This window comes from Dipteris shenzhenensis, chromosome 31, assembly GCF_047967505.1.
Source record: "Dipteris shenzhenensis isolate YYH24624 ecotype China chromosome 31, Dip_SZ_1.0, whole genome shotgun sequence".
Classification (NCBI taxonomy): Eukaryota; Viridiplantae; Streptophyta; class Polypodiopsida; order Gleicheniales; family Dipteridaceae; genus Dipteris; species Dipteris shenzhenensis.
The window spans coordinates 16,612,511-16,622,616 of NC_141626.1; the positions used below are offsets into that span (position 1 = coordinate 16,612,511).

At 43.1% G+C, this 10,106-nt stretch overlaps 1 protein-coding gene and 2 long non-coding RNA genes across 3 annotated transcripts; 1 reads left to right on the forward strand and 2 right to left on the reverse strand.

Annotated features, from left to right (window-relative positions):
* The first annotated feature begins 307 nt into the window (after positions 1-307).
* LOC147881109 (uncharacterized) lies at positions 308-2,635 on the forward strand. The gene is made up of 3 exons (XM_087369952.1): positions 308-1,673; positions 1,907-2,032; positions 2,124-2,635. The coding sequence occupies exons 1-3, from the start codon at positions 415-417 to the stop codon at positions 2,281-2,283; spliced, it is 1,545 nt and encodes a 514-aa protein (XP_087226078.1). The 5' UTR covers positions 308-414; the 3' UTR covers positions 2,284-2,635.
* A 4,276-nt stretch (positions 2,636-6,911) lies between these two features.
* LOC147881110 (uncharacterized) lies at positions 6,912-7,628 on the reverse strand. Its single transcript, XR_015540500.1, has 3 exons — positions 7,572-7,628; positions 7,297-7,476; positions 6,912-7,188 (listed from the first exon to the last, which is right to left on the reverse strand). It is a non-coding gene; the product is annotated as an uncharacterized LOC147881110 (long non-coding RNA).
* Positions 7,629-8,923: 1,295 nt separating this feature from the next.
* LOC147881111 (uncharacterized) lies at positions 8,924-9,874 on the reverse strand. The gene is made up of 3 exons (XR_015543990.1): positions 9,621-9,874; positions 9,264-9,537; positions 8,924-9,172 (listed from the first exon to the last, which is right to left on the reverse strand). It is a non-coding gene; the product is annotated as an uncharacterized LOC147881111 (long non-coding RNA).
* Positions 9,875-10,106: the final 232 nt, after the last annotated feature.

The following is a 10,106-nucleotide window of genomic DNA, read 5'->3' on the forward strand; positions in this document are numbered from 1 at the left end:
CCGTATTTTAAGACGTTGAATAAAAAACAGCCCAATTTAATAAAAAATAAAGAGGCTTTTTCTTGATGTCCGCGTAGTGGAAGCTGTTGACTAAGGTAACTACCGCTCTCCTCTCTCTAGAGAGACACTCTCTCTCTCTTCGGGAAACGGCCGTTTCGGGCGGCAGGGGGAACAAAATGAACTGAATCGCGAGGGATTCTCTCTCATAAGGAAAGAGGGAAGTTGGGTTTTCTCTCTCTAAGGGAAGGGGACACTTTTATGCATGTGGGTGGTGAGGCCTTTGGATCAAAGAGGTTGTTTTGGACCTTCTTCAGCTTCATCTTCTTCTTCTTCTTCTTCTTCTTCTTCATCTTCGTCTTCCTCCGCTGCTCCTCAGCCCCCTTCTTCCTTCACCAAGCTCTCTGCTTTTTGGCTATGGCGGTCGAAATGCTCGACTACCACAGCCTCTCCACCCTCCAGCTTGACCACGATGTCCGTGAAGCTGCCTCTGCTGGCCTCGAAAGCATGCAGCGCCTCATTCACCTCCTCTCCCACCCTTCTCACCCTCATCAGCCGCAGCCCCCCCCCCAGCAGCAGCACCTTCGTTTCTTGGAGCCCGATTGCTCCTCTGTTGCCGATGCTACCATCTCCAAATTCAAGAAGGTCGTCTCCCTGCTCAGTAGATCCGGCCATGCTCGCTTCCGCAGAGGCCCCGGAAGCTCCCACGCTGCCTCCTTGGCTCGCCTCTCTGATGCTCTCATGGAAACTCCCAGTAGCTGCAGCTCCGAGGGAGGTGGTGAATCCAACGATGAGAAGGCCAGCAGCAGCACCCTCTTTCGCCCTCAGCCCGCTCCTGGTGCTCCCCCTCCGAATGCTGCTCGATTCCCCTCCCTCAGCCCCTCTTCCCTCAGTAGCGGCTCCCCTGAAGCTCCCAACATCATCCCCTCCACTGCCTTCTCCACTGTACTCCCCTCTCAGCTCAAACAGCAGCAGCACCACCACCACCATCCGCAGTCCCAACAGCCTCCTCTCCCTCTTGCAAATCCTTCGGTTAAGCCAGACGTCCCCCTCCCCAACTCTGTGTTCAATCCGCCTTCCTCTTCTTTTGTCTACGCCCAACAAGCCCAGCGATCATTCCCTTCTCATCCGGTGGGTGGTCTAAACACCTCTTCGCTCTATGCCCCCTGCGTGGTTGTCCCGCAGCAGTCGCAGCATAGATTCCTTTCTTCCCAGAGCACCTCTGCTAATGCAGGTCTCCTTACCACCCCTGCTCTCTACCGTCCCGAATCCTCTATTCTGGCATTGCCTCCTCAGCAATACTTTTTTCAGGGCTCGAATGTTCTCGCCTCCAATGGATCTACGGATAAAATGACTCACGCGCAGCAGCCTCAAAGCCAGCTGCAAAGCTCCTCACTTAATCAACAATCCCACTCCGATATGATCGGAAAATCTCATCTCGAAAGCTCAGTCAGCTGCACGCCTCCACTCTCCACTACCACCAATTCCTTCATGTCATCTCTCAGCATGGATGGCAGTGTGACAAATCCTAAGCAGTCAGTACTTCAGCAGGCTTTTGCCACAGTGGGAAGTGGTCGTCCCCCAATCTCTGCTGTCAAGAGAAAATGTTCAGGAAAGTCCGAAGAGGGGGGAGGAAAATGCAATAGCTCGGGGAGGTGCCACTGCTCCAAACGCAGGTTTGTGAAGCTAAATACTGTTTGTTGATGAATCTCGGAATCCCGTCTTTCTTGTGTGTCTTTATTTGTCCAATTTTCTTAGATCTGTACGATACATGGGTAGCCGTGCTGATACCATGAAAACATACATCTTTCCTTCAAATTTTGCTTGATGCTCTCCTTAGATTTGGAAGGATCTTATTGATTTCAGCGTCTTTGCATATCAGATTTCTTACAGATCGTTTTTTTTCCAGGAAGTCAAGAAATAAGACTGTCGTCAGAGTGCCTGCCATCAGTCTGAAGATGGCAGATATACCGCCTGATAACTATTCGTGGAGAAAGTACGGACAAAAACCAATAAAGGGCTCTCCTCATCCTAGGTATTTCAGTGAACTCTATGTAAAATTTTGTAGTCCTACCTTAAGCCTCTACAATATGGTCTGACATTAGCCGGTGATTTACTTGGTTCAGGGGTTATTATAAGTGTAGCAGTGTCAGAGGCTGCCCTGCCAGAAAGCATGTGGAGCGTGCTTCGGATGATCCTAACATGCTTACTGTCACATATGAAGGGGAACACAATCATCCTCAAATTGTCGCTCCTGAGAATACCAACGTTATGGTTACCTCCTGAGACATTCACTGGTATCCTGCCTGGAATGTGTGGACAGCTACTGGGAGTTTTGGTGTGCCACGTCCCAACGTGCCCATGGAGACATGATGTGTACCTTCACGGTACTTTTGACCAATTCATGACTCAAAGAGTCACAGTGCAAGCAGCACCGCTTTTTCTTTTGTCCGAAGATGGCGTGCCATTGCTTTACTGACAGATCCATTCAGCCTGCCTGAGTGACTGGGTATCTCAAAGCTATCATCAAAAGGAATGAGTGGGAGATACATGGGGAGGTTTTGATTTTAAATCCCCCAGGCACATATGACTATTGTATATAAAGTTTGAAAGGAAATCTTTGATTTATTTCTGAGCTATATCAAGTCCATTCTGATTCTCTTAAGTATTTTAGGTGTAGTTTTTGTGAACCAGCATGCCGAGGTGATGAAGGTGCCTCCCTACCATTTTTTGCCGTTTGTCTGCTGATTGGTGCCTGCTTCTGTTTATGAGATTGACAATTTCAGCATGTCAGTCTGTACTTGGCATGAAACTGGAGATACCTTTCATATATGGCCTATGTTAGGAGGTTGATGTACACTTATAGATGTCAGCAGTGTATGTTGGATGACATTTGGGCTTCTCAAAGGGGACTGAGCAAAATCTTTCCTGTCCATCAGGCCCAAAGTATTAGCAATATGTTTCCTTACTACATTACTAATGAATAAAAAGAGCTATCTGGTCATTGTTTGGTAGGTCGTTGCACTTTCTACAATTAAATATGAAACGGTGATACTTTTGCCTAAACAATTGTAAGCTGTCAAACCATCACAGGTCTAAGGAAGAGGAGAGGCTTTATAGATACAAGTCCTTTTTGAAGAATTTATACAGGCTGCTGCCACGTTTATGCCCACTCCTCTCTCTCCCCAACTGTGATTTGTGCAATCAGATTCCTTCACTTAAGTAGCATCTCTCTGAGTATTCTAACAATGAGAGATCTCTGTGAGTATTCTAAAACTGAGAATTTCTCTTTACCAACTTGGTGTTGGAATGATTTTAACAGACCATGTATTCCCAGCTCCTTTCTCTAGTGTGTACTTTCCTTGTACTAGCCTTGTCTTTTCTTACGAAGGCAACAGAGAGCCCTTTGCTGTCTAAAGATGTGTGTACTTCAGTTGATATATCTTTATGCAGGTGACATACTCCTGCTTTTGGAAGCAGATGAATGAGGTGGGCAGACTTACCTGTAATTGTGCTATGCTTTGCGTAAGTATAAGATCATATGGAGGGTGTATTGATTTAGTTTGCTTTAAGATGCTATGCTAGAAGAAAAGGGACCCAGGCTTTTTATTGAACCACTTCAAAGTCTTATTTTCGTTGGTGTATACTCCTTTGAATCTAGTTGAATGACAAGGCTCGATTGCAGTTTTCTCATCACTGGGCCTTTGTCTTTGGTGTATACTCATTTGGAACTACTTCAATTACAAGGTTTAATTACAGTTTGCTCATCAATGGGCCTGATGCCAAATGACAGTAGCCCTCCCTAAATAGATGGTATACTGGCACATATATCTGTCTTCAAAAGGCATTTACTGAAAGTTTTCAGATATTCTTCTTCTGTTAGTCTATACCTGCTCAGCAGCAGTTTGCAATTAGAATATTCCATAGAGTAGAGTGTCTGACAATAAGGTAAGCCTTAGATCTCCAATTACCTTACTGGTTTTATATTGGATAGAATTAGCTTTCTCTACATGAATTAGACAAGCTCAGCTGCATAGTGTATTGGTAAACTGGTTTTAGAAGGTAAAAAGTATGTGCAATTCTCTTCCTTTAGGCATGTTATGTTGGTGAAGAAACAGAACCCCTTCACTGTATCCCTTATTTGGGGTTTTCAGGTTTTCCAAAGTGTGCTCTCTCTCCCTGGTTATTTTATAGGTGTGCTCTTCTAAATAGGCTTATCTGGCAGGAAGTGGAAAGGCTTGTCCATCTCTTTGGCACACAACAAGAGAAGGCCACAATACAAAATCAACACTCTCATTGAAAAGCAAAGGATGTGCAAGTATGTTAGAGGAGAAGAGATGCCACAACAGGAGAAGTGGAGGATGCAAAATTAATGCTCTCCTTGGAAGAGAAAATACAAGCATATATATGAAATCCTAGATGAACCTCTATTAGGCGCTTTATATGCCTTTTTACCAATCGTGTAAGTATTTGCTAGTATGCACATATGATGAATACCTCTTAAATTGCACTTCATAAGATGAAGGTAGATTTTGAAACTGAAGAGCACAACTGAAAATGTGTAGAGGTTGTGGAAGTCATTACAAAACAAGATGCATGTTTGGAAAAACGTTTTAGGACTAAATTCCAAAACTGTAGAATGGGGAGCAAAGTGTCATCTATTATTTCCCTTTTTGGAAGTTTATGCGTCGCTCCAAGTCACGGCAAAAAGTAAGGAAACTCGTCATAACTGAGGTGTTTTGTATACGTCTCATGTGTGGAACAATATACAAGATAAACTTCTCTGAATAGAAACTTCTCTCAAATAAAGTTTTAATGCAACTCTATATGTTTTGGCAATCGTGAAAAGACGTTTTCTTTGGCTAGGTGAATCCTGTTGATATTGTCAGAGTGGATGAGAGTTGGATCCTGGAGGATAAGTCAAGTTTTGACAAGAGTTGTTTGGCTAGGTGAATGCTGTTGATATTGTCAGACTGGATGAGAGTTGTACCCCCGAGGATACGTCAAGTTTTGACAAGCGTTGTTGTAGTGTTGGTGGTTGCATGATGTCAGTCCGCTAGTACCCACTGGAGAACAAGTCTAGCTAGTTAGATGAACACATTTAGTTACAGGTCTAGATTGGTTGACCCAACCATTGGGTCAGTCCAACCAGCTGACCAGTCGGTCTGTTTGGCCCGCTTGGCCCTTCTTCCCTTATTTAGTCAGCCAGTCCTCAGCTCAGCTCCAGCCCCTTGTGCCGTTCCATTCCTGCTCCAAAGACTTCCGGCGGTACAAGTTTGCCATTGAAGGCAGGGACTCCACACCCTACAACCAAGGTTTGGACAGCAGACAGACAGGGTTCGAGTTTTGGGTATTCTGTTTCAGCAGTCTTTGTTTAGCACTTCCATCTCTTAGTAGTCACTAGTCACCTCTCAGTTCTTAGCCATCTCTCTCAACTCTCTCAGTACACATTCCTCTCAGTTTAGCACTTCATCTCTCAGTATTCACTCAGTCACCTCTCATTTTTCAGCCATCTCCCTTAGCTCTCTCAGTCCACGTTCCTCTCAGTTCATCTCTCTCTCTCTCTCACACAATAGCCTTACATGCCCTTTGGATAGCACTTGTTGGGAAGTGGTGGGAGAGAAGAGATGCATCATGACGAGTTGAGAACACAAGAGAGGACCAAAATGTGTGTTTTATTAATTGTGAGAGAGAAGCGTCTCATTTTATAGTGGGAGAGAGGGTGGCCTAGATCATAGGTGGGAGAGAGGGTGGCCTAGATCATAGGTCCCTTTCCTACATCAAAGGCAATCACCCTTACATCACAGGGACTTCCTAAATCATTGGCACCTCTTGAAGAGGGCACCTTCTATTGCATCATCACCTATGTCATGGTCCTAGATAGCACTAAGTGTGCTTCATTACACACACGCACAAGCATGTGACTTCTACTAGATGCACACATGCACCTTAGAGCAAGCCCTTATCACAAATGTCCCAACATATCCCCCCTCAAGGGTTTACCTCATGCTATGTCAAGGATACATCTAGTCACATAGTTTCACAAGCCATCTCATGGCAGTCAAGGATAAATCTATGGCTAGGATCTCATGCTAGCAAGGGTGCCCAAGGGTCAGGTTTACAAAAATGGGATAAACCTCCCCCAAATCGTTCTCTCTCTTGCGTATACAAGGATTAATCTTAGGCCTTTGTGTGGACCTAGTTTCTCATGTCTGCAAGAGGTACCATGGAGGCACATGCATATCACATGCCCTACATCATATGATGACCAGAGGTGATTTACAAAGGCTATAAGGACTAAAACACATAACTATAACATTCTTTTTGGAGTACTACTCCAGGCATAGAACCTCAAAATTGACTACATGACCAAGTGATAAGAAAAGTTTAAAGATGTTAAGGTCCAATCTTAATCTTTATCTTTATCTACCACAAAATTGAGAAGGTCCAATCTGGGTAAAATTTTTAGGCGAGCGGCCACAGTTTAGGCGAGCAGATTGATATGATTGCAAAAATGAAGTCATAGCTCATTCAATGGTCTACAACTTCCTAGTTCACTTCACATATTACGATTCCTCACACATCATCTAATATCTATGTTTAAAAATTGATATCTACTCTCTTTTTCCTAATGGAATGAAACGAATAGTAAAAAACACAAACCATAGAGATAAAATGAAACGTATCTCTATCTCTAGGTCTCCGATTGACATGAGTTCAAAAACAAAGTCATAGCTCATTCAATAGTCTACAGCTTCCTAGTTCACTTCATTGCTCTATTTCTCACACATCATCTGATATCTATGTTCAAAAATTGATATCTACTCTCTTTTTTCTAATGGATGTAACAAACAATGAAAAACACAAACCATAGAGATAAAATGAAACATTAGTTCAAAGCAATGGTCCACAAAATTTAAACAAATATAAGTTCAAATACATAAATATCTGTTCAAAGCCCTAGAGCACAAAATGTATATTGTCATCACAAAATAGGAAAATCTCATTCCCCTTTCTTGGCATCTGGATGCTTGTGCTCTAAGGGCTTCAAGTAAACAGTCACCATGTCATCATCTTTCTTAAGAGACACAATGTCTGCCTAGCTCTACACATGCACGTGCCATGTTTCCCGTGCCTACAAATGCATCCACAACCACGTCCCCCTCTTGCGTGAATGTGTGCAAGAGAAACCTGGAAACAAGATCCTCAATTGTTAACAAACCAACCATACACAAAGACTGAAAAAAGCACCTGCAAATTAAAATCACTTGATCAATCCAAGTTATCTCTTCGCACCACCTCGCACGAACTTGCGTCCCTCTTGTGTGCCTTTGAAGATGTGGATTTTGTCTCCCTTATCCAGTTTGACTAGCTAACGCATATGTCATTGCGAAGGCTCTTCTCTGCTAAGGCTTTATTGTAGTACGTGGGGATCTTGCATCCACGACGCTGCCACATACCCAAGACTAGCTAGGTCATCTGTAACCATGAAAACTTAAACAAGTCAAACTTTTGCAAATTTGTGCATAAACATATTTGAAACTGTACTACCATTTGAATGAGATTTCATGTACCATCTCCTTGGGATTCTCTTGCATGTAGCCGCAGTCAAGGTATACCATCAGCGTGCGTCTTCAATTGTGATTGATGGAGGGGTCAGCAACTTAAGAAAATTCCTTACTTTCACATGAGACCTGAAGAATAGAGACATTCACATCAATAAGCATATTCATACCATTTTGATTAAAATACACCTACAAACTATTGAATAAATACTAGTGCCGCTTTCCATCCACTAATGATAAGTGCACATCCAGCCAGTCAACTCTCACTACCCTATGATATACAGCCTCCTCTGCAGCCAGTAGAAAACACAATGTCAATTAAGTACTTGCAATGCCATCTACGGACATAATATTGGAGGCACCTTTGTTCCCTTACCATCTCCCCTCTGTGATTCCGTGTCATCAGATCTGTTGTCCCCCTCATCTGTTGGCTGACGGCAAATAATACGAAGTCTTTAGCAATAAATTCAGAGAATCAATAACTATTGCAATGACATTTTCCGTATTATCGTCAGGGGAGTGCATAAATACGAAGTCTCTAGCAATAAATTTAGAGAATCAATAACTATTGCAATGACATTTTCCGTATTATCGTCAGGGGAGTGCATAATCGCATAAACTCGCGAGCGCTTATTTCACGCTACCCCTTCCTTCAACAACAATACCAAATTGTAACACCCTACTTGTTGCCTACGACACTCTCCCATCATTTCTTCTCTTGGTATGTAGCTCCTTGGTATTGGAACCAATGTCCCTTGTCCTCTTGCCTGGCGCTTGCCTCCACATGACAAATTCTAAACCATGCATTAAAACGATGTTCATTCCAATGCATTCCTTGAAATATGAATGACACACTCAAGCAATGAACCAAGAGGAACACTTATTTACATTTGCGTAGCTCCTTCTCTGATTCAAGAACCTTGTTGAGAGGATAATCCAACCACCAGGGGCATCTCTGCATCTCCCACTCTGACAACCCACCAGGGCACTACGACCATGTGGTGTCAAGAAACATGCATGGTGGCCCTTTCGTTATCAACCAATCATGGCACTCCACCGGCATCTCATTTAGAGCACGCTCTCCCACCAGCTTGAAAAACCACTTGCAAGCCATTCACGTAACTATTAATCCATCATCATATACTATTATGTGACTTTCCATGTGGACTAGAGCATCCAACGTTCATTACTTGTACACTAGGTGCCACACAGACATATTATTTGCAGCTGCTTCTCTGCAACTAGTGAGCTCTTCATATCGCTTGGTATGTTATTGATAGGCATTTTATGAGAGAATGTTCCGGCATGATTTCAAATATTTGATTGCACAAAAGATTTCCCAAAACCAAAATTTCTCACCTACTACGTCCAAAAATGTATTCTGGAAGTGAATCTGCCGGCATGCTCTGAAATACTTCACTGCATCACCAGGGAACTCAATGCCTAGACCATCAAATGGCACATTCATGATCTCGCATGCCTTCTCAATCATTTGAGACCAATATGTCTCCCTTGCAATGTACCTCCTCCCCTCCTTATTGTCACGTGGCATGCCTAGCTCCATCTGCACATTTGTATCTCCTACAAGCACTCTCAAGACCTCTTTTTTCCTGCCATTAGAAAATCCATTAATCAAACCCGTCTTCCAACAACTTGAAGCATACAACACAAAGAAATAAACAAAAGGGATGGAAGAGAAACCTCACTGCAGATAGTTTCAATGCACCCAACATGGTAAGCTTGTCCTCCGTTTTAGATCTTTCCTTTCTGCTCCCAGTTTATGGAGAACAAGACGCTAAAAAATCCCTCACCATTCGTTGGATTGGCAATCGACTGCAAACGATATCCTCTACTCCTCACCTTCTCCTTAGCCTTCTCCAACGCCTTGCCTTGTACCTTCTCACACTCCTCCAATGACACGGTCGAAGTTGTCCGTTTTGTCCATCTCTTCCTAGTACTTCTTTTGGTACTCATCCTACGAAAAAAAGAACCACAACTTTTTTGACATAATCTAGAAATCATTACCAAGTAATCAACCAACATATTTAAAGCACTCACCCTAAAAACAAACTGTCCAAGTATGGACATGGGCAAGTTGTACCATGCCTTTAAGGGCCCACTCCTCTCCTTCAACAACAGACCCTCAATCAATCTTTTGTCCTCCGCTGCAAAATAGCACATGAGTGTCTCTTTGTTTGTAGTGTCGAATTTTGGCATCATAAATATATCACGTGCGATAGTGTGCGGGACATGTACATGTGCAAGCCTACACATGGACATGCAATTGGTTAGACGGCCATTTTAAGACACCAAAAAACTAGAAAGTCAAAGCATAACAATAAGCATGACAGTGGATTCATACCTTTTGACCTAGGCTAGTGCTAACAACACCTCACCCTCTTGTGTATGCTCGAACTATGCTCGAACTGTAAGAACTTGCAGGTGAACTCGAATGTGCCGATCCATCATATTTGAATACACTGTAAAGCAAGTTCACTCTTAATATTTAAAAGGGGAAAAAAAAACACATGCTATAAATAAAAA